We start from the raw sequence: 27683 nt of genomic DNA on the forward strand, positions 1-27683 counted from the left end.
CCTCATGTGGACAAAGCAGCTCATCTTGTTTCACACCAAATGATTGGAAGGCCTCCAGCTATAATTGTGGTGATCATTTCTTTCAGTTGGAGATCCAGGAAGTTGACTTTTTCATCCAAACTCTATATCCCAATAGCCTTCGTCATTTGTAAGACATACAAGCTAACTTCACTTTCCCCCAAATTTGGCCAAATAGCTCCAGCATAGAATCAAATGAATTATGCATGCTGCGCATTTGTACAAAACAATCACTACTCTCGAACAATAATGGTTAACAAATGATTGACTCTAAGTCTGTTGTCTTGAATTGATTGCAACCACCTTGTCATGGTGCATCCAGATGCAGCAATGAATCCAAGTCGTCCAAAATATCGGTCTATGGATGAATTCGCTTGTATTATTCCTATTTTTCGCAAGCTTATTAAATCACAAATCAGCGCTCGAGAGTCCAAATTAAAAGACAGAACAGAACTTATTTGTGTAGTGTACCAAGCATACTGTAAAATCCCATAACAGCGATCTTGTGCTTTATTGTTAGTGGGAGGGAGGGAGGGAGGGAGGGAGGGAGGATGTGCTTAATTAGTTCCAGCCCAAATCCACCCTCATTATTTGCATCATAAAAGTATGTAAGTATGGCCAGAGAGAGAGAGAGAGCCCAGTCAATCATCCTGTTCATTTACTTGTAGTATTGAGCTTTCATCTTCACAATGGCAACGGTAAGTTTTCCATCAATTCATTTGAAGGCATTTGGAGGAATCATACTGATGATATTTTGATGTGATCGTTTACGTAATACGAATGTTGTTTCCCATTGGCACCATTGCTAAGTTCAGAAGAGATTTCCACCTGAGTTATTAAATGCAAACATACTGCGTGGCTACACCGTGTTTTACCTGTGACTATTGTTTCTGCAAGAAACACAAACGATTTTTTGGAATTTGGACGCTTACCTACCGGCTAACTGCACTTGAATTCTTGCAAATTAAAAATGTACATGCGTGTAGTCTGTAGAAGTATACGTACATTGAAAAATATATTCTGATAGATTCCGTTTTCAAACATACTGTGTACTTATCTTGAGCACTGTACTGTACTGTACTGTACTGTACTGTGCGGATATTTGACCATGAGCAAAACTTTTGGAATACTACTTCAACCATTTCAGGCAATATTTGCATATATTTACATTTGAGCACGATAAGTGCGCCCTTAAAACCAGTTGCTCGCAAATATTGTTGCAAAAACATTCGATATACAAATGTCTGGCATTTGGTATTTAAAGTACGATCATGAGGCGAGCTACTTTGCAATAACCTGACAATCAATATTACAGCAGGCAGGCAGGCAGGCAGGAGTTGTTTGCTTTGAATGACTGGGATCAGGTCATCATTTCCTCCTTTTTGATTGTACAGAATGAGGCCGTCTCCTCCTGGACATTGAGCGTCACCGTGCTGAAGGCGGAAAACATTTGCTCGACAGACTTTTGTAGGTGACAACATGTCTTCGACAGCTTTGACGCCAATCGGTTGACACGCATCCATCGTTTGTATTTCAAGTGTGCCATTCTACATGACAAGATTTGGATTGGTCATATTTGGTCTTGATTTCTCAGGGTCAGAGGCAGATTGCTACGTCACGCTGTCTCTCCCACCTGCAATTGTTTTCAAGACAAATACTGTGGCCAATGGGAGAAACCCAGTCTGGAACCAGAGCTTTCATTTCAGCCTGCGCAATCATCTCCAGGTGACACCTTCAAAGCTTCCAAATACCATCCAACTCCATCATATGACGTCAAGCAAAATGCGGGGAATACTTGAACCTTCCTCCAGAAACAGTATTTACTATCTTGATGTGGCACTTATTTGGCTACAGTGACAAAGTGTGGGATACATCGATGCAAGAGCCAAAGCTACAATCATGAATACGCAAAGTGACCAAAATGTCTTTTGGAGAATAGAGTTGCAGGTCTCCCAACGATTCATGGCCAGACCATTTTCTCTCTTAGAGAATCAATACTGTTTTAGTAGTAACAATCAGACTGGTGCTTAAAAGAGAGATACGTACGTACGTATATACATCGTAAGAGTAATAATAATAATAATAGCACGTCACAGACATGACTGTCACTTCATGTGAATTTCGGAGCCTTCAATTGGTCTCATATGAAAAGCTATACCCCGTTCATACTGTTCTTTGTTCCCAGACTACTCTTCGGATTCATCTGTATGACGAGAACCTCCTATTTGATGATTTGATTCAATCAATCGGTGTTGATATCAGCACGCTGACAAAAGAGAGAATGGAAATCACAGAGTTTGCCGTCCAACCTCAGGTACTGTAAACATTTGCTCTGATGAAAACTCAATCCGTCGTCATCTTTGAGGGAGGGCATGGTGCAAAAAGTCAACTTCTTAAATCAGGCATCGGAATCCTACAAAAACATCCAGTTTGAAATCTTGCAAAGATTTGCAGAGCAGGATTTTTTTTTCCCTTGAGGAATTTCACACATCGGGGTTCTGCAGAGTGTCTTGCGCTGCGAACAATCGTATTGTCGGATCAAAGTCGTTTACCAGAGCACGCCTGACTTCCGTCTGTTTCTTTCAAGGGTAAACTTTGGATTGCCTTTGAGCTGAAGCAGAGGTAACATTGATTTTCTTTGCTCTATTTGAACACTTGAACATTTCATCTGAAAATGTATGTGTGGAATACATTCGGTTTCCCTTTTCTTTAGTTACACAAAAGGTGTCATCGGTTCCAAAGGCCTTCGTTTGGGGGTAAGACGAGGAAAACATCAACAAACACAGCAGTGATTCATATGGAATTGAAAGAAACATTTCAATTTGACCCTGATTGTGGAAAGGACATTTTCGCTGTCGTCAACTTGTATGTTTATTTTAGGCAACGAGTTAGCGTATAATGCGCCGTCTACGATAAATCCATGGATGCTCGAATCTTTTTCGAATTGTGAATTATTTCCTTCAACAGAAAGAAGTGCTTTCCTACTGGAAACTAAATGTGACCGTCATCAAAGCCAAGACCCGTTCTTCAACCGATTACTGCAAGTCCAGCTTTCTTTCAACCATTATGGATGCTTATTGTTAGAGTGGTGCTCACTCTAACTTATTTCTGCAAGAACCACACGGGAGACAGTATGCCCTTTGAAACACCTGCAGGTGGAGAGTCATTCGTCGCTGTGCTGATCAAACGAGGTCTGACTCAGGCCTCTTGCAGGAGCATTTTTATTGAGTGGACAGGATGGGGTTGAAGCCCCTGGCCTGCTGGTCAAAGCATAGCAGGGGGTCTTTTACGACGTCGTGTAAACAAAACAACTTTGATTGCTTCCTCTGCAGCTAGTCAATCAGTTCCAAAGATCTTAGCGCTTTGTTCGACGACTTTTGTTAAGACAGGACAAGCTAGGTTAATCATTACAGGTCACATTCCAACATAATCATACGATCAAGATCATCTGTAAACCCTAACACTTATTTTGGATGACTCGCAAACATCTCCCTGTGACTACCTTCCAGTTTCAGAGTCTGACTTGTACGTGGTTCTTTGCCTTCCGACGGCAACCGCAAGTGCATTCAAAACAAAAACGGTGTACGACGACGCCAATCCAGAATGGAATGAAACGTTCACCTTCAGGGTCCCCTCCCATCTGAAAGTAAGTCCACCAAAGGAATCTTTCTTGTTGTTTTGTCTGTGTGGACAATAAAGGATGGACATGTGGAGTGATTTGAAAATGGCACTTGTTTTCTGTTCCAGAATGTTTTAGAGCTCCATGTGCACGACGAAGACCCCGTTTCACACCATGAGCGCATTTCCACAGTTCTCTTTGACCTCAGCAAGCTCACGCTTGGGAAGAAAGAAAGAATGGCTTTCAATTTCAACCCGGAGGTAAGTGCAAACAATTGGAACACGATTGGCTCTTGGTCTCGTATCAACCGCGGAATTTTCTTGATCAGGAAGTGCTGAAAAGCCCATGATGGAGACAACTCCCCCAATTATTCATCAATGCCTGAAAAAAACAATAGTGGGAGCATTTTGCTTCGAAGCCATTTTGCTTCGAAGCCTGAAGCTGCTCGTTGCCTTTCCTTGCCTTCGTCTAACCGCATTCAAATGATCGCTTTTGGTTTGTGGACTGCTTATGGACAAGAATCGTTTGAATAATCAGAGATTGGCTCTTGTCACCCTGACCGTGCTTTTTCAGACAATGGACCAAATTTGGATTGAGTTTGAGATGCTGCGCAGGTGACAAACTTTGAAGCTTTTGATCAAATCTTTGCTCTGAAATGTTGACATTTCCACTCCTGTGTTTGTTGGTTTCAGTGAGGAGCCCCAATGTGACTATGTCAGTAATGGCATTCTTTTGGTAAGACACGCAAATCAAATGTTCAGTACATTGGGATGGATGGATGGAGGGAGGGAGGGAGGGAGGGAGGGAGGGAGGGATGGATGGATGGATGGATGGATGGATGGATGGATGGATGGATGGATGGATGGATGGATGGATGGATGGATGGATGGATGGATGGATGGATGGATGGATGGATGGATGGATGGATGGATGGATGGATGGATGCAGGTCCAAGTAACTTACAATGACAATTGAATGCTTGTATCTTTTGTTGCTTCCTGAACAGATCTTTCAATCTAGCCTAGTATAGTGGGCAGCAGCAAATCCAAAGTCCAAGACAAGAAATACGAATGTCCAACTTTGACATGCTGAGTAATGGTCAAAGTCTGCTTTATTGTCAATTTCTTCACATGCCAAGACACACAAAGAGATGGAAATGACGTTCCCACGCTCCCACGGTGACAAGACATAGTACACAATATAGCTACAAGTAAATGTATCTTTCCTTTAGGCTGCTCCATTCTCCGCTTTGGACATCAATGTTGACAAGCTTCTACGAAACAATGATGGTATTGCTTGTTTGCTACTATTTAGCCAAATCAACCAGTTCACTGTACAATCGGGCTTCTGTTGAACAATAGCATACGTATGTGCGACATGAGCTCGATCCTATTTGGGTCATGCTTTTAAGACAGTCCAAACTGTTTTGACGGGACCGTAGAACGCGTCGGACAGCTCAACCGTCCAGTCACGATGGCAATGATGACAATCAATGTTCAAATAGTGACATGCGCGTCAATCCTAACGATGATCATTTTCTCCATAGATTTTCTCGGTAAAACGATCATGCTTGGCGGTGCCTGGCCCCCGAATCAGAGGTTGTTGGCAAAGGACACCGGCAAGCTGCATTTTTACATTAACAGAGACTTGGCGACTGAACTTGGAGTGGCAGTGAGTTTTGATTGTGGAAGTAGTTGAAGTCAGTGTTTGTACCGAGTCTCGGCTGCTGCTATATGTTTTTCAGCCCTCTGCTGTTGAGCCCCCCTCCATTTCTACAAGGCTTCAGCCACTACCAGCTGAACACACGAGCAAAGTGTCCCTTGTTATTGATCAGGTAACGAATCAGATGGGGATCGAAAACTCATATGACACCATTTTGAAAAGGGTCGTTCGGACTAACACGGACGGCGGACATGTTCACCCTCCCAACAGGATACTGTGGATTTAAATGTCGAGACCCACGAATGGTAAACATTTTCTTGTGCTTGAAATAGAATTGGAAGTAAGTATTTACTGGCTGTTGATTTCAATCTTTTTTGGAAACGCATACGTATATGCAGCGTCGATGACCATTTGGCACTTCGTCTGGACTTTGACATTCCACCACAAGAGAAAGAATTTTTGAAGAAAAGGAAACTTATTGTTGGGCAAAATATGCAGAAGCTCTTTGGCCTTGACACTCCACCATCACCAGACCAGGTGCACAACTAGAATTCCAAGTCTTACAGTCTCTCCTATGCTATGCTACAAAAATGAAGAGGAAAACAAAATCCCCGCCCCAGCTGCTCAGGGCAATATGGCAAGAAAAAATCTAATCAAATGCCTACGAATTCTTTAGGTGCCAACGATAGCCTTGGTGGCTTCAGGGGGAGGATCCAGAGCAATGACCAGCCTGTTTGGCACTTTAAAGAGCCTCAAGGAAATCAAAGTCCTCGATATTCTAGCTTATATCACAGGAGTATCTGGAGCTACCTGGTGAGTTTCAAATCTCATCTTGAAATGTCAATGAAAATCAATCTCTCCCTCCTCCACAAACACACACACACACACACACACAGTACCAATGAAAAAGAATGGCCTAAAGATGTCGAATCATTTGAACATCATTCTCAGAGCGTACGTTAGGAAGCAAATTCTAGGCGTTGGTCGAGTGGCAAATGGCAAGCCAAGGTTCGACTGCAGTTGTCATTTTATATTGCGACTAGGACTATGGCCGCCTTGTTCAGAGACGCAAACTGGTCGCGAGATGGCATAGATGGGACCATCGCCCAAATAAGGAAAGAGATATGCAAGGATGCGATGAGTATGATCTCCCTGGAAAAATTGGAATACTACAAACGAGAGATGGAAGCAAAACTGAAAGAAGGGCATATTTTGTCATCTACTGATATGGGCGGCTTGCTATATGAACATCTAGTTTTTGGGGAGGTGAGTAGTGCATGCTTTTTGGCTTCGGGTTTTCCAGGCTACATTTGGAATGAGAAAAGTTGAAAAATGTTCTGAATATTGCTTGCAGAAAATGACCGATAGGCTTTCTGAGCATCAGAGGACAGTCAATGAAGGCCAAAACCCTTTCCCCATATACACTGCTGTCAATATGAAGGAGAAGATGGGCTGGGAATCAGAAGCTGGTAAATAGCACTCGATGAAGCGCATTTTCACATTTTCTTGTGACTCTTTATTCCAAATGACCAGAATGGTGCGAGTTCACCCCCTATGAAGTTGGCTTTCAAAAGTACGGGGCTTTTGTGCGAGCTCAAGACTTTGGCAGTCAGTTCTTCCTCGGTCATCTCGTCCAAAAACTTCCAGAAGTCCGTCTCCCTTTTCTAATTGGTAACAACGTGTCGATTCCCACTGATCTAGGACACTGGCAATTGAACTGTTCTGATAAAGAGAGGTGTTTGTTTGTTTGTTTGTTTGTTTGTTTGTTTGTTTCAATCCCAATTAGGAATATGGAGCAGTTTCTTTGCAATCAACCTGTCTTATTTACTGGAGCTTCCAACTGAAGAGAGCAGTCGTGACGCAGATAACAACAACATAGGTCAAGCTACTGAATGGCATCAAGTAGGTATGAAATTCAATGCACCAATCAAGGGGTTGTTTCTTTTGACAGAGGTGGAAAAGGACTCTTCATTTCTTGATACACAACTGATGGATCCATCCGGCGCTATCTCCAGAATCATCAACGATTGCTTGATGAATCGTCCGCTTAGTTCTATCGCATACAATTTCATGAATGGTCTCTTTCTCCACTCTGACTACAATACGCAGAGCAACTTCCTAGCCTGGAAAGGTACGCATTCCTTTTTAGGAGTAAACGTTGGGAAAGCCCCGAGCTACCTCTAACGAAGGCGTCAGGGTTCGGCAGCGTTTGTTCAAGGTGGCAAATGTTTGCGCAACGTTGGGCAGATGCTCATTTTGTGATTTGTCTCTTTTCCTCCTCCCAGAAACACACCCTGACGCCTTTCCAAACTCGCTGACACCCAGCGACTCCTTTCTGCGGCTGGTTGATTCCGGTCTCTCCATAAATGTGGCCTGTCCTCCTGTCCTGCGTCCAGAGAGAGAAGTGGACGTCATCATTTGCTGTGATAATTCTTGGAACCCGGTCGAAAGCTTCAGGGTACTCGAAGGATCTGTTGGAAAGCCGTTGCCGAGTGCCATCCGGTCATATCCCCGTCGTCTCGCTCTCGTGCGCGCAGGAAATAAAGTTGACTGCAGCTTACTGTCGAGATCGTGACGTCCCCTTCCCCCATGTTGATTTCACTACTCTGGAAAGAGAACCTTTGAAAGAGATTTACATCTACGAAGATAAGAAGAATCCCAAGGCACCGATTGTGATTCACTTCCCACTTGTCAATGATTCATTTCGACATTTCAAAGAGCCAGGTAAGGTCGTTGAAAGGGTTGGACTCGAGTCAATAAATAGCAAATACATTTGCAGGTCTCTCTTTTTTGGTTTTTCTCCTTTCAAGTAACCCATCATGACTATGCCCGTCAATCGTGTCTGTTTCGGACACTTTTTATCGTCCCATTTGGATCAACAGATACGTATGTTTCAACGATGGCTCTATCTTCTTGTCATTTTGTAGGTGTGAAGCGCGAGACCGCCGAGGAAATAAAAGCTGGACGCGTGGACGTGCGCAGCAGCGACTCTCCGTTCACCACGGACAAACCCGTCTACTCAGAGGAGGATTTTGACAGTCTGGTCAATTTAACGGCCTATAACGTCGCCAACAATAAGGAAAGGATCATTCAAGCATTGCACGAGGTCTTGAAATCTAAAATGAACATAACTCAGACATTGTGAACGGTTGAGCTTCATTCATTCATTCATTTCACTTGCAAATCAATTGCTTTGTAATGCTGTATGGATGCCACAAGGTGGTGACAAATTAGTGCTTGGGATGGCTGTTTGGCAAAGTGCTGCTCCAAACCAAGACCTCGAGTCCAAGCTGTTTGTGAAGAAATTCAGCGGAAACGCATGGATTGTGAGTGATGTGAGTCACCCCACTCACTCTTTGTTTGAACTTCTGCCCTCTGGGAGGCGGTACAGGAGCCTGCGCTCCCTCCCGCACCACCAGACTTTCCAACAGCTTCGTACTCCAGGCTGTTAGGATCCTGAACTCGCTCCCCCTTTCAGCGTAGCGTCCTGTTCTTGCTGTATGCTCACTGTTTTGCCCCTCATATTCAATGGGTTATTGGTCTGTTTTTATTCATCGCTCATTTTATTTTATTTATTATTTATGGTTTGTGCCTTCTTGTTTTTGTTTTGTGTCGCCTACTTGTATGTCTCGTCACCGTGGGATGGAGGAAACGGAATTTCGGTTTCTTTGTGTGTCTTGACATATGAAGGGATTGACAATAAAGCTGACTTTGACTTTGACTTGACTTTGACGAGAGCACCTACCAACTTGTGTGACATTTCCAGCAAATAGCATGACAGGAGAGAGTTCAAAAGAAAAAGGGAAGCAAGCCGATCACATGCCAAGACAACAATGATGTCTCATAGCGTATCTTTGAAGATGATGTCTTAGCTGCACTTTCTCAAATCTTGCTCATTGCTTAACACAATGACACACACACAAGAGATGTCTACAATATTTTGTGGAGGGGAGCTGCATGAAGAGCCAAAGACGTTTGCGATTGGTGCTCAGCCTGAAAAAGGTGCCAATATTTCCTTTGGTTAGAGGGGAACGGAACAGATTTGAGCTTGATTTCACAATGCTTGAAATGAATGACAGTGGTCCAAGCATGTCTGTCTGCCATGCATTAACTGCACCATAGGCAGCAGTACACTTAGCTACTGTCCCCTGGGAGCAGCACTCACTCTTGGATCGCCAGTACGTGTGCGTGTGGGCGGGCGGGGGCATACACCGAGAAGAGCCAGAGCACATTTGCAGGAGCATCAAGGCAAGACGGGCGCTCCCCCCTACGCCAACTGTCAGAGCTCTGCATCAGCGCAAGAAGAAGAGGACCACGATGAGATCCACGCTAGACAAGCAAGCAACGGGCCCCGCCGGCAGTGAGCTGAAGGCGTGCAGCGACTACTTTTGGAAGCTCCTTCCTCACGTCATGCTCTGGCTGTCTCTGGTCCTTTACGCAGCGCTGGGCGCACTTTTGTTCCAATACGTTGAAGGGAGAGCACCTCCGGCCAAGCAGGAATACCATGGCTTCTTGGGACACATGATCCGCCACGTCCAGAATCTCACCGGTGGGTTGGAATCATTGCATTCGAATTCATTGACATCAATGGGTTTCATGATCCCGACCGCTCCTAACCCATTTCTTTCAACCGTAGGTAACACATCCTACACTCAGCAAAACATAGTGGAGGAAGTGGAGCGTCAAATGAACGATGGTTTTCAGACCGTATGGCTCCAACAACCTGAGAGCTGGACCTTCTTTGGCTCCATGTTCTTTGTGTGCACAGTCTTCACAACGGTTGGTGAGTGCATCATTCTGATTCCCTTTTTTAGGAAGCTGGAGGGAGATGGAGGCAACCTCCCATTGTTTACCATGCACTGGTCCAATAAAGGTTGGGCAACAATCTATTGCCGGCTTATTCCAATTGTGAAAATATCATACATCGGCAGGAGTTTCCTTTGAATCGTTACAATAAAGCTACAAATCAAAGTGAAGCGATGGCATAGCGGGCTCCAACAGCAAACAATGATGAATGTGAACTGAGCAAACGTGACAAAGCATTCATCGATATGCTTGAACTCCAAATAAATCATTTTTCAATACACTACGAAACATGAATTCTGCTACTTTGAAAAGCAGACGCTGTGTTTGTTGAAGCAGGGAGTCACCTTCTAAATCAATGACAGCATTCCTTTGGGCCTGCTGCTGCTGCTGCTGCTGCTGCTGCTGCTGCTGCTGAGCATGGACTCCATTTGTGGCTCTTGCCTACTCTCATACAGTAGACTGTTAACTTTCTGCTTGACGAGCGTGTTGATAAACTCTTCTCTTCTCTTCTCTTCCTCGGTTGGATTTACGTCTTGTAATGCCTTTTGGCGGTCCTGCTACCACAGAGCATCCACACGCGTGTTCAAGTGGCAGCTTTTCGTGACATGTTCAATCGGCTCAAGATCAATCACTTTGAAACGTTGATCATCATTCATTAACTTTTAACACACAAATGACTGAGCAACAGTTGTTATTATTAAAGTGCTCGCTATTTTTGATTCCACATCACTCTTTAAACACTGCTAGCTTTATGAACAAAGTGAATATTAATCCAGGTTAGGCAACTTCTCATGATATAGTTAGGTTAGCGACAGAAATTCCATTTTTAATACGGAAGAAATACTGTGTGAGACACAAGTGATCGCCAATTAATAGTGCCCAGAAAAAAAGCAGACTGCTCTGCGAGCAAGCTGTGATCCAAATAAAACTTGGACTGGTAAGTGGGAGGCAGCTGCTTTTGGATGTTTGGAATATGCCAGAAGACACAGATGAGAAGATTCAGCGAGGCAATACGTAGAAAGGACGGCAGAGCCAAATACATTTCACCTCAGCAATCAATAGTTGCTCTCCTTTTTCTTGTCAATTTAATGAGGACAACAAAAAATCTTTTCCTAGACACAATAAATATTGGTGTTGTCTGACAACAGTGGATCCGGAATTCATCCTGACACAAACAAGGCACTAGCTATACTTGGCAACATTTGAAATGCATCATGAAGAAGGAGTGATTGAGTGGCCCACAAACCAAAGAGAAGAGGAGAATGCTTTTACATCACCACAAAAAGCTCGTGAGAGCTTCAAAACGCATTTCCTTCCTGTGTTGTTGTTTTGGACATAGAAAAAGCAAGCTCATGCCGTCGGTCGGTCGGTCGGTCGGTCGGTCGGTCACACTGCGGTCAAGTAATTGACTCCTGGATGAAAGTGGATGTGTAAAATCACTTGACTGGAATTGAAGTCCACATCTCTCTGCTGATAGATCATTCACTTTGTCATAGGGCTGAAAAGGAGATGTGGAAAGGAAGCTCTTAGAGCATGCTAATATACTGCACCAGGCTGCGCAGATGCAGGTACTGTATGGATGTGCCGGCGCCGGCGCCGGCGCCACCGCAATCAGGATTGCACTGAATGGGAACGACTTTGTTTTCCTTTTCAAAACTAAACGCCATGGCAATGAACTCCAAGCCTTAGAAACATCCACATTGTCATTGAACACTATTTGATTTGCTTTTTTTCAGGCTACGGGGCCATGTATCCAGTGACCCTCCCCGGTAAGGTGCTGTGCGTCTTGTACGCTATGGTGGGCATTCCGCTCATGCTCTTAGTCATGCTGGATATTGGAGACCTCCTTGCTACGCTGCTCACCAGAGCCTACGTCCATATTCACGCCCTGACCAAAGTCCTGCGCTCACACCGCTGCTTCCAGGTGAAGGCTCCCAAAAAAGCAAGGGAGTCCAACCATCGGACCTTGGAAGACGGCACGGCCGTCTTCAGCCACGACGTTGCGCTCGGCCGACGAGCCAGCATCCGCAAAGTGTTGCAAAGGCGAGTGAACGTGAAGTCCGGTTCCCTGCAGTTGCAAAAAAAACCGAGAAATCTTTGACAAGATTGTCGCCAAAGAGAATCTCCTGCAAAAGGGCCGGCGGCGGGCCCCCCTGCTCAGGAGCGCGTCCTGCCCGCAATTGAATCAAACGGCGCCATTACCCAAAGGATTTGCCATTTGGGACTTTGCGGCAATAGGAGACACGATGGAAACGCTGGACGTGCCATTTGCGCTGATTCTTTTCATCGTGTTTGCTTGCATCTTTCTCGGCGGTTTGATTCTGCCGCTGTGGGAGACGCAAATGAAGGGCTTTGACCCTTACTACTTTTGTTTCATCACAATCACCACCATCGGTTTTGGAGACATTGTGCCTCATCATCCCAAATTTTTCATGCTCACCTCCCTTTTCATTATTTCCGGCATGGCCGTCATGTCCATGGCATTCAAGCTGAGTCAGACACGCCTCGTCAAGTGCTACCGCCGCTGCGTCGAGATCGTAAGCATCGGGAACAGCGAACACAAGAAGTGAGTTTCAAACTTTAGGATGCCAATTGACAAAGAAGCACCAAGCAAAAAGTCTGCAATCTTCGGGGTATCTTGTCTGTCTGTCTGTCTGTCTGTCTGTCTGTCTGTCATGTTGGGTATTTTGCCTACTGGTGACGCCATTCCGTTTCCACAGTCCTCTCAGGTAGAATTTGCCTCATCCGGTATTTGACAAGAAAGAAGGCGCTGGAATGAATACGTATACGGCGCTCGTTGCATCTCGTCTCGTCATTCCAAAAGTACTTTTAGTAGTAGCTATGGATGATTTTTCAATGTTTACATCCATCCTTCCGTAGCTCAGAGTCGAATCGTTTTGGAGCATCCTTCAGCTGTCCCTCCGTCTCCTTTTCTTTGCATTTGCAATCCACGTGTACGTACTTGTTTTTTGCAACAACATTTTTCTTACAATCATTGTTGTTTGTTTTTGTGACTTGGATTGTTGTGCTTCACATTCACAACCCGTATAACTGTTTGCTTGTCCCATCTTTCTAACCCTAATCCACTGCTCAATGGAGCTACCTACCACACAGCGAATAAAATGGAAACACCACTTGCAGTATCATCTTATTAACACACGATGGCAGTAGAGTAACAAAGAAAGACGCATCAACTCATGCACTTGAGTACAAAATGAAGAAGTCCTGAAATCTGCAAGGAATTCTTTGAAGGGACAATTAAGGAAGCGATTTGGGAGCATTCATTCAAGCACTGCTAATGATAATAGGAGCCATGCCAACTTTCAAAAGTGTCAAGATGACATGGTGTTTTAAAAGACCGGTATTGTCTTGACTGTATTGGGAAGCTTTTGATTGTGCAAGCTTTTGGACCGCACCGCACCGCACCGCTTTCGACTACCCTGTATCTACTTGTTTGGACAAGTGTAAATTGAAGGAAATCTGTCCTATGCGGTTGTGGTGGGTGAAAGGGCATTGAACTGTTCAGAAATGGTTGTCATTTCCCCAAGAACGCAGTGGATCTGAAATGAAACAGGTTTGTTTACCTTCAATAACCTGCAAGTTGACCGGCAGTACAGGCCTGCCAGCGTAAAGAAAAGCAAAACAATGAGAAATGTTGCTCTGATGAGCTTAGGGGACGAATCGAATCAAAACAACATGTCTGGACAAAATGAATTGTAGAGAGACATGGACTACAAATATGATGCAGATTACGACTACCTTCGACATTGCAACTTTAAACAATAGTTTCCATTGAAGATATTAGGGGCCTAGGGATGGTTCCCCGATGGCAGGGCACATGAACGCTCACACCGGCGGGAAATGTGGAGCGCTCAATCGGCCTATTGAGCATGTTTTAGGAATGTGGGGGGAAACCAGAGTGCCTGGTGGAAGCAGGCACATGCAAATTCCACACAGGAAGAATGGAACTGACAACTTCTGCAAGGCCAGGCAGGCGGACGGACGTGCTAACCATGCAGTGCTGCCCAATTATGACATGATTCAAATGTCAACATTTATCAATTTCACATTTATTTTTCTCGATATAAAATATACAAAAGAGTAGACCAAACAACATCCTGAGTTGAAAGCAAATGGATCGTTCGTTTTTCCACAAATAATAGAGTATCGCTGTTGTAAAGGGCAACATTTGCAGTCACAGCCTTGTGACAATCATTTGCCTTAATATCCTGCGGGATAGGAGTGCTTCCTTTGCTTTGGTAAATGCAGCCCTGTTTAATTTGAGGGCGGGAGAACTATGGCAATGCTTCAAAGAAACTTTGGAAAAGAATTGACATCAACGCCGTAACATCATTGCAATCGAACTGATCATGGTAACCACTGACTAATGCAAGTTAAAAGCATGATTTTAATTTCTCGGTTTATTTACCTGGGGCGGGTGAGGAGGAGGAGGATGGTGATGCCTCGCTTGCTGTGTCGCCGCCGTCATTGTCAACGTTGCTGCACGCTCAGTTCGGCTCGGCTCAGCTCAGCGCGGCTCAGCGCAGCCTGCTGCTGCTACCTGCAGCAAAAGTTGAAGCCATGTCTTCTTCCTTGCTTTCACACGCGTTGCAGACACTATCAAGCATGCCAATCACACACCTGCTTGGAAATCTCGTTTGACAAAATGCTTCTTTAGATTTGAGCTATTCCCGTCTCTGGCCCTGTATTTTGCGCAACAGATATGACAATGGGCGTCACATTTTGTTCAGTCAAAGTTTCCGGTCAAGTTGACCGTTTCAATCGTTTACGCCGGTGTTCACGCTTGATTGTTGTGAACGTGATTTTGGGTGACGTCATTACGCAAGGCTGCATTCATGGCACCATGGAAAGTTCAAAACTTTTCTTCTCCCGGCCCGGCCCGGCCCGGCCCGGCCCGGCCCAAGACTCCATTCGGTGTTCATGTGATGTGACCTTGTTAGGCCTTGTTCTAGAAAAGTGGCCTTTGATCTTGCTCAAACTTAACTCAGTAAAACTTAAACAAGTCATTTGTATTGAATTTGTCTTCTTTTTATATAGCATTATCATTTGTGAGATTAAAATGATCTGTTTTACTTCAATTATCAATGGCACCATTTACCCCAGTGTATTTTCTCTCATGGCACAACTTACCCCATCCATACCTGGGGCAAGTTGTGCCACAAAACCAGGACCCAAACAATCAGTTTAAAAAAAGAAAGAAAAGAAACATTTCTGTAATTTCCCCTTTTCCATAACCAGTGTTCTCTTTCATACTGTTTTGGAATCCCCCAAATAAAACTTTTGGTGTCAAACTTTTTTACCGCTGCCATCTTGCGACTACTGCGTAAAATTCAGCTCAAATGAAACGGGCACCGATAGTTTAGGTGTCCGTAATCCAAGAAATATATGAGCTTTAATAAATGGTGAATGGACAAAATAGAGGACACCATATACGGTGGCAAGCCCAATTAGTTCATGTTATTTGGTACCTATGCCAAGTGCAAAATAAGGACGAGAGAAAATGCGCACTGAAAATGATGAGGATTTAGCCTCGATCACTTCTATTCTTGATGAATGAGCAGTCACCGCCACAGATCCCAACAGTCAAATGATTCCATTGGGGCTCTGTGGATTGTCGTGTGACGTCAGCAGCGAGTAGAAAGACAAAGCGCACCAGCCAGCGAGCCAGCCAGCCAGCCAGCCAGCCGCCCGCCAGCCAGCCAGCCAGCCAGCCGCGCTGCACGCACGCACGCACGCTCCTGTGAGGCTGGCTGCAGCTGACCTCTGTGCATCCCATCCCAGCCCAGCCAGGTAAGTAAGATGCATGGGAGCCATCAGCTTCACTCTGGGCTTTTCTGGCTTTTAACACTTGTCTGTCTCCCTGCACAGGACCAGCCAGCTGTCTGTCTGTCTGTGTATGTGTGTCTGTCACCCATTTGGTCCTGCCTGATATTTTCACGGAATTAACAGCATGGGGAGACTGGACGCTTTCCGCCAATTGAATTTACGCAACTGGCTCAGAGACGAACGGCGGTCGAGGAAACTTATTCTTTTCATTGTTTTTGTGGCTCTGTTGTTGGATAACATGCTGCTGACTGTGGTGGGTAGGTACAAACAAACGTTCATGACACACCTTACACATTTGATCCCCTTTTATTGAGCGCAACCAACAGGTGGGTCAACTCCCACCCACGGGGCTCAACAAGCGTCATGCTTCCTTATCACGCAGACTTAAGTGAAGTCATCAAGGAGGACATTTGTAAAGATTGTGTACAAATGGCTCCGTTTCAAATCCTTTTCTCCATCTTCAAACAAAATAATGTGAGCACGACTAAGGAAATGAACGCTGTATTCTTCTTCCACAATGCTCCGTTTTAATTGACAGTGCGTGTGTGCATACATACAAACAAACACATATTGCATGTTGAGCCTGAAACGTTTCATTTGGTATATGTGAATGGCTATTAAGAGAATGTACATTTACGTACGTATGTGTGGGGAGAAAGGATCAATGTGAGTTGTGAAAGAGAAATGACAGAAATGAATCAAAGTGGCTACTTTTCCACTTCAATAGTGTATTGTATATACGTAACAAGTGGCAATGGACAGCAAAGGTCAGTTCACAACAAAAGTCAGGCACTCACATTGTGTCGACTACGACTCAAATGGGTGTGAAATGGTATTTGTGACAGCAAAATGATTTGATCATCCTCTAATCATATTGTATTCAAGTATTTGCTACCATTTGGTTTTTCCCCTCAAACACCGAATTTCAAAAGAACGTCTTTGTATGTAGCTTTAGTGGTGGCTGTCAGCGATGTTGATTTGATCACAGCTGTAGCGAGAAAGCCCTGTTGCTGGGAAAAGAGCTTTTTTAGAAGACACTCTGAGTGCACACATGCCACGCAGCCAGCCACACAGTACATGTATCTTTTTCTTTTGCAATATTGGCAGCTGCTGCTGGTGGTGGTGCTGCTGCTGGTGGTGGTGCTGGTGCTGCTGGTGGTGGTGGTGCTGCTGCTGCTGGTGATGCTGCTGCTGCTGCTGCTGGTGCTGCTGGTGGTGCTGCTGCTGCTGCTGGTGGTGCTGCTGCTGCTGCTGCTGCTGCCTGTGTCTTGTCGAGTCTATTTGAGTGCAGAGCCACATTACCTCCCCTCGCCTATTTCTGTCAATAAAGTTGCTTTTCCTGGTACTGTCGTGGCCTCGGGGTGCTGAGGGTGCTGAAGTGAACATCTCTGGTTTGAGTCTGGCCGCCATTGCTGTTCGCATGTCATTTCTCATTTATGTCTGGCCCTTGTTTCCTGTCACTAAAAGCATAAGGCACCACCACCACCACGCTGTGAAATCTTGAATATTCTGCAAAGGTGATGAAATGACTGGAATCGCTTTACAGACTGTTTTTTTTTTTCTTTTTGTCTTATATTAACTGTAGCACTGGTGCCCTGTGGTTCTCTGTTCCACTAATTCAACATGATCTAGCTTGTTTGTATCAAATTCAGTTGCACATTCGATTAATTCGAGGTGTTGTTTGCTCATTGAAACTAGCCTGTCAAGTTCTGAACTCACGTATTTGTTTTCCTTGAGTATGTCATTTAGCATTGAGGTCAAACTTGATCTCGGGGGCTAGCGGGTGGGTTCTCCACAGTCGGTCGGATGTGCTGGAGACTTAATATGCTGTGACTATTCGGACGTTGCCGTGTTTAGAAAGAAGTATCAAATACTGTTCAATGATCATCAAGTAAAGCTTCCTTGTCTTTCTATCCAGCGGGCACCCATGTATATATATATATATATATATAGGATGACATTTGTTGACGAGGTCATTGTATCGATATACATGTCATTGAAAACAAAGCCAATCTTCATTTTCACACAAACCTCTTGGGTGAGCAATGCAAGTTGACTGTGTCAGAGGATCAGTGTTACACAATATGACTGAACCGCAAGAAGTCACAAGTCGGACCCAGAAATGGTTATTGTTCATTGTCGCCCTTTTACATCTTGCCTGTGTCCACCACAATCATATGTCCCAAATCAGAATGGGAATCATCTTTCTTGGCCAACTTAGTAAAAGCACACGAGAAATGTGTCTCTGGTAGTTTGAGCCACAGCGGTATTCCAGTAACAAGCAACGATGAGAACAAAAAGAAAGACAAAAGAATTCAATTCTAGACTGTCACATATCCTCGTGTGAAGTTTGGAGCCATGTCGCCAGTAGAAAGGCTGTCTTTTTGTCGACGCATACGCTGATGTCATCCTGCCCAATGCCTCATCAGTCAGTCAGTGGTCATGTGGTCAGATTTGATGTCATCCATCTGATGCCTCTTTGTGCCCAACAGTGCCCATCATCCCCAGCTACCTGTACAACCTGGACGAAGCAACAGACGAGGTGTCCAATAGCACCTTAGCACCGCTCCAGAGCACTCCGGCGGCCTTCGATCGAATCGTGTCCTTATACGACAACACGGTGAGGTTGTCGGGCTCGGACGGCGCCACGACCGACGCCGTCCCGTCCGTGGCGACGACGGCCGGCGCCTGGCTGCCGCAGAACTCCTCCGACTGCCCGCTCTCCACCAAGAAGCTGATCAACGAGAATGTCAAAGTGGGGCTGTTGTTTGCCTCCAAGGCCACCGTGCAGCTGCTGACCAACCCCTTCATAGGGCCGCTCACCAACAGGTGAGATTTCAATACTTGTGTTCATTTGCTCCTACAGCAATCAGACCGATTTTTGGGGGGAACTTCAAAGCCACTAATGCTGCTTCTTCTAATCGAGTGCATGAATCCCTCTGGTTGTCAGGCTTTTTGCCAAATGTGCAACCAGTGTTTGATTTCAATGGCAATTGTTGGTGCAAGTCCACTTTCCAAATATTAGAATGGTTGGTCCTAACATATTAGTTTCCCCACGAGAGCCCTCAGGAATAAGGTTTCGAACGTAAACAGAAGTCAATGGGCAGCTGTCCAGCTGCGCTACACTATAGACCTACGTCAGCAAATTTGCTTGAAGTGTGATTACAGTCCTAGTCCATTCAGTGTAAAGCCAATATGTCTCTTACCCAAACAAATATTTGTACTGCCGTGTCATCCTTTGGGCGGGCCAATGTCTTTGGCGACCAAGCATGACATGTCCCTGGCTTGTTGTCGCATATGTCGTCCTGACCTTCCCTCATCCAAGAGCCTTTCAACAAAGTAGATATCAGATCAGCTGTTGTTTCATTCATTTTATCCAAGCACATTTTCAATGCTGATGCAAAAATGGCACTGGCCAAGATGAGGCAAATAGATGGATGGATGGATGGATGGATGGATGGATGGATGGATGGATGGATGGATGGATGGATGGATGGATGGATGGATGGATGGATGGATGGATGGATGGATGGATGGATGGATGGATGGATGGATGGATGGATGGATAGATAGATAGATAGATAGATAGATAGATAGATAGATAGATAGATAGATAGATAGATAGATAGATAGATAGATAGATAGATAGATAGATAGATAGATAGATAGATAGATAGATAGATAGAGAGACAGACAGACAGACAGACAGACAGACAGACAGACAGACAGACAGACAGATAGATAGATAGATAGATAGATAGATAGATAGATAGATAGATAGATAGATAGATAGATAGATAGATAGATAGATAGATAGATAGATAGATAGATAGATAGATAGATAGATAGATAGATAGATAGATAGATAGATAGATTTGCTTATTTGCTACAGTATGACAAAGCAGCCAATTGAGAATGACAGGCTTTCTCTCAGGATCTGAAAAGCTATCCAAGGGTCAATACACAATGACATTTATGGGCTTATCTGATGCTACTAGATCCAGTATGAGCAGCGAAGGGACACAAACATATGGAATACAACTGTTTTATATCAGGCAGGCAAGCTGCATATGTCCTCCCTCCCTCCCTCCCTCCCTCTCAGTCAAACAGAGCAGAGTTCCTGATGAAATGCATTTACATACACATGCTTGTTTTCACGGACGGATGCTTCCATACTGGGTGGGACAGCTCAAAGTCATAAATCAGCAAATTGTCATTTTCCGAAATTTGGAGAAATGAAAAGCATCCGTGCTCCTTCCAACTCCATCATCATGCATGGTGGCAAAATTCACAGCATATTGTGTCTGTCTGAGTGCGCTAGCTAGCATTATTGGCAGCCACCTCCAAGGTAGTATTTAGTGTCGCAGCTGCACGCTCACACAAAGTGAGTAAGCGAGAGCAAGAACAGCACCATAGTCACTCACCCCTTCCCTCATGACAAAGGACAGCACAAGACAAGTCAGACAAATAGAATCATCTACCAATATAAAAGCTTGGATCATAGGGCTTGGCTTTCAAACAAGACACTATCGTGTATAATATTAATCCAAGAAAAAAGAATCGTGATATCATCAGCATTATTACGATGATGATGATGATGATGATGATGATGTGAAGCCTTTTTGGACGAGAAGACATTGGCGACATCGACCAAAACAGTAGCAGCAGCAGCAGCAGCAGCAGCAGCAATGTGAAAGCAACGCATCCAATGTTGCTCTTGTTCTGTCCTAGGATTGGATACCAGCTCCCCATATTCATTGGCTTCTGTATCATGTTCATGTCTACAATTAGTAAGTTCCACTCCATATGTTTGAGTCATAATTGAAAGAAATGCCAATGGCTGCTTCATGCCTGATGTGTCCTTGCCCGTATTTATTTTATTCTTATTGTTGTGAAGTGTTCGCCTTCTCATCGAGCTACGCTCTGCTGTTTCTGGCCAGATCACTTCAAGGTGTGGGCTCCTCCTGCTCATCTGTTGCCGGTAAGATCTCACTTATACGCGCTGAATGGCTCTCGTATCCACTCGTTTGTTCGTTCCTTCATTTACAATATAGACCTGGCACTTGGGGGGGTTCAAGCATATTTCAGGGAGGGGGGCACTGCCCTGCCCTGCCCTGCCCATGTGGCCCCACCACTAGCTAGAGGAGAAGATGTTTGGGAATGAAAATAATATCCTTTCAGCTCCATATTTCCAAATTGTTTGTTCACATCTTGCCTCAAACTTTGCACTGGCAAATGGAGACTAAACAATTGGGACTCACCATGTGCAAAAGCATAAAAGATCTGCATAGAGCCACCGATGGATGACATGCTTATTTGTATAGCAACTTGTTGTCCTTCCTCTCCTACCCAAATTTGAATTGTAGGAGTAATGTGCCCTCTTTAGTCAGAATGCTCCAAAATTGTTCTCAAGCTCTGTTCTCAACACCTTCCCTCCCCCATTCCTACAGATGAATGTGTAGACATCATGAGTCTGTCAAATGTGTGTCTGTCTTTTCAGGGATGGGAATGCTTGCAAGTGTGTACACAGATGATGAAGAGAGAGGACATGCAATAGGGATTGCCCTTGGGGGTCTGGCGATGGGAGTCTTAGGTAAGCAACTATTGGAAATGTGAATCATATTTCAAGAATTGATCATCATATTGACACACTTGTGCAGTATGCCACCAAGAGCTGAAAACAAAATATCAAGTTTCTTTTTCTGCTTTGTCCTTTTTTCTTTCTTTTTCCTGTGTGAATTTTGACCCATTGAAGCAGAATTGCATCGGTGCAGAAAATGATCTTTCCTCAGTCTGTCGGAGCCGTAGAATCGTTGCTTACCAAAATGTACAAAGTTTTGCTGCGCAAGGTATCGACAGAGCTATGAGCCGGCCGAAAGATGAAGTGGTACGGAAAATGGATGGAAAAAATCTTTCCGTACGCTATCGAGTTGAAATGAAGTTTTCGTTTGAATAAATGGATTAAGGGCCGTGTCCTGATACTTTTGTGCGTGCAATGTACATTATGTAGGTCATCTAGGAAAGTCTAACCTGATTTGAAATGGGATTGATTGCCATCCATTCCACTGCCGATCCAATTTGTCCTCCACAGTTGGACCTCCATTTGGAAGCATCATGTACGAGTTTGTCGGAAAGACTGCTCCGTTCCTCATTCTGGCTTTCCTGGCTCTGTTTGACGGAGGTACACCAAAATGGCAATATATTTTTCAACAGCAAAAAATAAGACTTATTCATTTTCATATCGTTTCATCCAATGTTGCTCAACAGCGTTGCAGCTTTTTATACTTCAGCCCACCAAAGTAGAACCAGAAGTGAGTCAACTCTTTGCAACACTCATTTAGAAATGCTCATGAAATCACCTTTCCAAAATTAAATGGATACGTTGGGGTGTGTGTGCTGGTTTTTCTGAAACTATTGTTCCTTTGTCTTCAACAGAGTCAGAAGGGGACACCATTGTTGACCCTGATGAAGGATCCGTACATTGTTATTGCAGCTGGTAAGGACATAACAGTAGCCATAAGCAGATTGAACGTGACCTCGTCACCTCACCCACCAGTGATGTCATATGCGCAAATGGCTACTTCCTGAATACTGACGACGACAGCGGTGTGCATTTGGTCCATCGGAATCCCTCGCTGTCATTTGTGTGAATGTAAAAAAAGAAAACGTTTGCGCCCATTCATCCCTGATCCTTCCTCACAGGTGCTATTTGTTTTGGGAACATGGGCATTGCCATGCTGGAGCCCACACTGCCAATCTGGATGATGGAAACCATGTGTGCCAGGAAATGGCAGCTCGGTACGTACACGTCACAAGCCGCAGCCAAAACCAACGGCGCTGAGCGGTAGAGCTCGGAAATCAAATCAAATGATTCTGCTGTAAAAGCTGACATCAGAATGATTATTATTAGCACGTTACCTTTTGGACTTGCCCACTCTATGTCTTTTTCCATGTCGCCATTTGGACACCAAAGTATCGTGGTAGTAACTGGAAGCAAAGATTGGGACTAATCAGCAACATTCTAAACCATACACGGCCATTTCTTAATCTGATGGCACATTTGATACGTATGTCTTCGTCTATTTATTGCCTTGTTCCTTCAGTCTGCAGAATATGAAGTCTTGGTGGGATGAAAATAAAAGGACAAAGCGGATATTAGGGTGTCATGTGCTGGCAGGTGGAAAGCACAGGTCTTCATTACAGACAATGGAAGATGTACAGAAGCGCCCTTGCCTTGCCTTGCCTTGCCTTAATGATGAAGCGCTGATAGAATCTGCTTATCTTCCAAAGCCTTGCCACACACACCTTCACTCTTTTTTCTGTCTTTTGATGTGTGTGTGTGTTGTCTAGGAGTGGCTTTCTTACCTGCATCCATCTCCTACCTTATTGGAACCTACATCTTTGGAACGCTGGCACACAAGATGGGCAGGTAGGAGGGGAAATAAGCCTTATCTCGTCTCCTTGGCTCCCTTGGGCTGTTTCCGCTTTTCCAAATGAGATTCCGCTGTTTGAATGTTTGGGAGCCTGACGGCGGGCGGATATTCTTTTGGACTGACTTCAAGGCTCCTTTTGTGAGAATGTTGCCTTCGATTAGCACTTAGTCGGGTGTTTTCGGCAGACAGACATGGTAACACTTCCATCTACTCTGCTTTTCTTTCGACTCCGTTGAAATGCGGCACTTTTAGCATTGTATACTGCTTTATGAGTAGGGATGCTCTTTTGGGTAACATGACATTTTCATCTGGTTCAAAGGTGCTCCACTCGGCAGCGTTCTCCTCAGGCACCCGCCCGTTTGGTCAAGCGTGCATGCTCCCTGAATCCATCCCTTTTTCGTAAAAGGACATTCGTAGTTTATGTTGCGGAAGCCGATACATGTACTATTTAACCAATGGCACGTTTGAACAAATCCATTTGCCACGAGTGACAATGTAATCATTTGTTGCTCACTTGTCTATCTAACCCCAACAGATGGCTTTGTGCCCTTATTGGCATGGTGGTGGTTGGCATCTGTATAATAGGGGTAAGGAAGTAGACTGGCCTTATATACAGTAGAAGCCAGTTTATTTGGATGATGATGATGATGAGGAGGATATTTTCTGCCGTCTGATGTAGGTTCCATTTGCAAAAAACATCTATGGTCTGATTCTCCCAAACTTTGGGGTTGGCTTTGCCATCGGTAAGTAGCTACTATTCAAAAGATAATAAAGCTGGCAGCTTGATGAATGTGTCTGGCACCTGTTCACCCTTTCTTCCAGGCATGGTGGACTCTTCTATGATGCCTATAATGGGATACTTGGTGGACTTGCGCCACGTGTCGGTTTATGGAAGTGTGTATGCCATTGCTGATGTGGCCTTTTGCATGGGATTTGCTTTAGGTAAGGAAGCAGGATGGAGGGAGGGAGGGATGGATGGATGGATGGATGGATGGATGGATGGATGGATGGATGGATGGATGGATGGATGCATGGATGGATGGATGGATGGATGGATGGATGGATGGATGCATGGATGGATGGATGCATGGATGGATGGATGGATGGATGCATGGATGCATGGATGCATGGATGGATGCATGGATGCATGGATGGATGCATGGATGGATGGATGGATGGATGGATGGATGGATGGATGGATGGATGGATGGATGGATGGATGGATGGATGGATGGATGGATGGATGGATGGATGGATGGGGAAATTCTCTTCTGTGATGGGGCTGCAGACCCTTCTGAATGTTAGACAATCTAATCATTGGGATTGTCCAGTTGACAACAGCATCACTGTTCAGATGGGGTTAACCAAGTGAGAATGATTCTGTTTTAGGTCCATCTATCGGAGGATCCATTGCCCAAAGTATTGGCTTCCCTTGGTTGATGACCATTATTGGAATAGTGGACATTTTATTTGCTCCCCTTTGCCTCTTTCTCAGGAACCCACCCGGACAAGAGGAAAAAATGGTAAGATTTCACACAAACTATTCGACATCAAATAAGGTTCCAGTAAACTGACGCTAACCACCAGAGATGACTATGATATCATTTTATTTGGTCATGTAGCTATTGAATATGCAATGAATTATTTGAAGTCGATCACAACAAACACAGTTTATTCCCTCTTACTTTGTGGCTCGAAATAAAATAGTGCTATGTTAGTTGGTGCTATTTGTCTTGTGATGACAATGAAGCTCAGCTACCAGTTGTTGCGTGACTCTGGCAAATGCCGGAATGTGTGTTGTTGAATTTGCATAGGATGGCTTCGAGTCGTCTAACTTGACTGGAATGAGACTCATTTTTATACCTACGTAGCGACAGTCTTTCCGGAAAGTCCAGCCCAGTGTTCCTTCCTGCAATTGTGCACAGCGCTTAAACAAACATTCCAACCAATAGCGAGTCCAATTGTCAGTTGATCACGACGTATAACACCGTCCGTCTGGCCACACAATTTGGTGATTGTCTATACGTAGTACCACAAAGTGTTGCAGGGCTGCAAGTAAGTGGCAAATGCAATCATAAATCTACCGTCATGGCTAAATCCACCTTTTGTCTCGCAGGCTATTTTGATGGAGACCAACTGTTCGATGAAGACAAGGTCCTACTCCACGCAGGGAAATTACTATCAAGGTGAAAACATGGATCCCGATTATGATGACGATTACGACTAAGAGAAAGGAAACTAGCCATGGGTCAAAGGGTTCAAAGGATCTATTTTCTTGTATAAAACTAAAGAAGAGAGAAAAACAAAGTAGTCAAGATGTGAATATGGTTTGCGTCTTCTCTATTCATCGTCTTATTCGCGCTTGTACCGAGACAAACCAAAGTTGATCTTGATCTGTGTTCGAAAGCACACCGTGCGAGAGCCAACAAACAGCCTTATTTGCTATTGACCGTCGTTTTTTTTTCTTCTTCTTCTTCCAAAAAGCACTTTGTAGACAGCAGAAGGGAAAATGTTGACGAAACATTTCACCAAATTCAGTCTGTTTGATGTCACGCAAAGCCTTTTTTTTTCGTCCTGTTTTTCCAATACATCCGACTTGTATGTGATGTTTTTCCCTCGTGCCTAAATCGCTTCAAATTGTGGATGATGCTGTCAATGACGTACCTATGCTATGTGACCTACTTAACGGGCCAGTGCAGTCACACTACTGAGTGGAGGCTCAAACCCAACGTGTGCTCAATTTGTTACTGTTTGAATCCTAATTGTAGAATGTGAGAAATAAAAGTCAAAACTAAATTATTAGTGTTGTCATACTGTAGGTCACCTATTGATTTCAGACGGCCGGCCGACTTGGGTTAGTGGATGGTGTCTTTTTTATTGAAGGAGAAAAAAAAAAGCTCTTATTGCTTAAATAAAACAAAGATGCAACACATCACTAAATAAAGAGTAAGTAAGGATGTCATTCGTTAGTATTTTTTTCAGTAAGTTTTTGTCGTGGGTTTGTTCGGTTCTTTTTAGGGGGGGGTGCTTCATTTATTTTGGCTTAGTATTAGTTTTTGTTCTTCTAAACGTATTTACCAAGTGCAAATAAAATATGAAGGTCACAGAGTATCGCGTGGTAAAGTAAATTCCAAATCCTAAATGACTATTTGATATTCTCTCTTTAGTAATATTGAAATAAATACTGACCTCGCATATGCGGTACAAAACGGATGGATGAACGGATGCCATGCACAATGTAAATACGACAGAGGTCGAATGGTCCCTCCAAACATTAGTCACAACATTCAGATGGTTTTTAGTTCATTGGAGCTTATAGCTGACATAAACTACAGGCCATCGTAGATGAAGTCAAGCTTGTTTATTTAGGTTAAGTACAATAAAGCTTCGTTACATGAACCTTTAGGAAAAGTGTGCACAACATCCCCACCTACCTACCTAGCTACCATATGAAGAGCAAACCTGCTGAAAAGCTGCGATGGGCTCAAGCAAATCAGTATCAGTACAAACAGTGGTCCATCAATCACATAACGTAACAGCAGCAGCAGCAGCAGCAGCAGCCGCAGCCGCAGCCGCAGCCGCAGCAGCAGCCGCAGCCGCAGCCGCAGCAGAGGCAAAACGCAAACCTAGGCAGGCCTAAAAGTGACTTTTACAGTGGGAAAGTCTTGTTTAGACGGACGGAAGGACGGACGGCTACACGTAGGACTTAATTACAAGAAATGATAGTCATGACCTCAATGTCCAACAAAGGAATATTGCACAAAATATGAATAGACAGTGATAGACGGAGACATGTCATTCAGCAAGTATACCTAAGCGTGACCAAAGAGGGCCAAAAAATGTGTGTTTCATTCAAAGGGTGCTTTCCAATCCCTGTGCCTTTCCAGCACCGACAGCCATGCTGCCATTGTTTCTCAGATGGCTGTCAGTCCCATGGAGCTCACAAGTGAAAATGACGATGAGAAAAACAATCGAATATCATGAGCAGAAAGGTTCATTGGGCTCCAAGTTACACAGTATGAGCCAATGACTAGTTGACAGATCTCCAGAGAAAAATACCATTCACATTTCGACTGACTGACTGAACATTATCATGACTTCTTTCCTCTCTTAAGATGTCACCCTCATACTTCATTGAATCGATCCATCTAGCTATGTGTTACCGAGAGCTCGGAATCATTAAGTGTGCTTCGGCCAACATGACCTTGAACACCACCTAATGGGAATCCCAGAAGATGCAACGTTTTCACTCCAAATTCACACCATTTTCTCACAATGATTGAAGTCAAAAAGCCAAA

At 44.3% G+C, this 27683-nt stretch overlaps 3 protein-coding genes across 7 annotated transcripts; all 3 read left to right on the forward strand.

Annotated features, from left to right (window-relative positions):
• The first annotated feature begins 633 nt into the window (after positions 1-633).
• Positions 634-8618, forward strand: pla2g4f.1 (phospholipase A2, group IVF, tandem duplicate 1). 5 transcript variants are annotated; one of them, XM_037271914.1, is made up of 25 exons: positions 634-716; positions 1413-1485; positions 1613-1743; positions 2204-2332; positions 2606-2640; positions 2732-2774; positions 2986-3058; positions 3528-3664; positions 3766-3897; positions 4211-4251; positions 4330-4372; positions 4869-4926; positions 5184-5308; positions 5382-5471; positions 5570-5604; positions 5698-5836; positions 5976-6112; positions 6343-6565; positions 6654-6768; positions 6833-6970; positions 7086-7178; positions 7251-7430; positions 7585-7757; positions 7837-8023; positions 8227-8618. In XM_037271914.1, exons 1-25 carry the CDS (start codon positions 708-710, stop codon positions 8442-8444), a joined length of 2757 nt encoding a protein of 918 aa, XP_037127809.1. In that variant the 5' UTR covers positions 634-707; the 3' UTR covers positions 8445-8618. The 5 variants fall into 5 exon arrangements, with proteins under 5 accessions (XP_037127809.1, XP_037127807.1, XP_037127811.1 ...); XM_037271912.1 differs by having other exon boundaries at positions 7086-7430; XM_037271913.1 differs by having other exon boundaries at positions 645-716; positions 1413-1525; positions 7086-7430.
• Positions 8619-9083: 465 nt separating this feature from the next.
• kcnk18 (potassium channel, subfamily K, member 18) lies at positions 9084-13014 on the forward strand. Its single transcript, XM_037271920.1, is given in 4 exon segments — positions 9084-9848; positions 9936-10082; positions 11842-12185; positions 12187-13014. Coding segments are annotated over 4 exon segments (1212 nt in total). The 5' UTR covers positions 9084-9616; the 3' UTR covers positions 12676-13014.
• A 2810-nt stretch (positions 13015-15824) lies between these two features.
• On the forward strand, positions 15825-26185 carry slc18a2 (solute carrier family 18 member 2). The gene is made up of 16 exons (XM_037271918.1): positions 15825-15916; positions 15995-16209; positions 18445-18781; positions 20684-20742; positions 20850-20933; positions 21453-21545; positions 22044-22133; positions 22220-22263; positions 22388-22448; positions 22655-22750; positions 23303-23381; positions 23921-23972; positions 24065-24128; positions 24208-24327; positions 24775-24908; positions 25502-26185. Exons 2-16 carry the CDS (start codon positions 16077-16079, stop codon positions 25610-25612), a joined length of 1557 nt encoding a protein of 518 aa, XP_037127813.1. The 5' UTR covers positions 15825-15916; positions 15995-16076; the 3' UTR covers positions 25613-26185.
• The last annotated feature ends 1498 nt before the right edge of the window (positions 26186-27683 follow it).

This window comes from Syngnathus acus, chromosome 15 (genome assembly GCF_901709675.1).
Source record: "Syngnathus acus chromosome 15, fSynAcu1.2, whole genome shotgun sequence".
Lineage (NCBI taxonomy): Eukaryota > Metazoa > Chordata > Actinopteri > Syngnathiformes > Syngnathidae > Syngnathus > Syngnathus acus.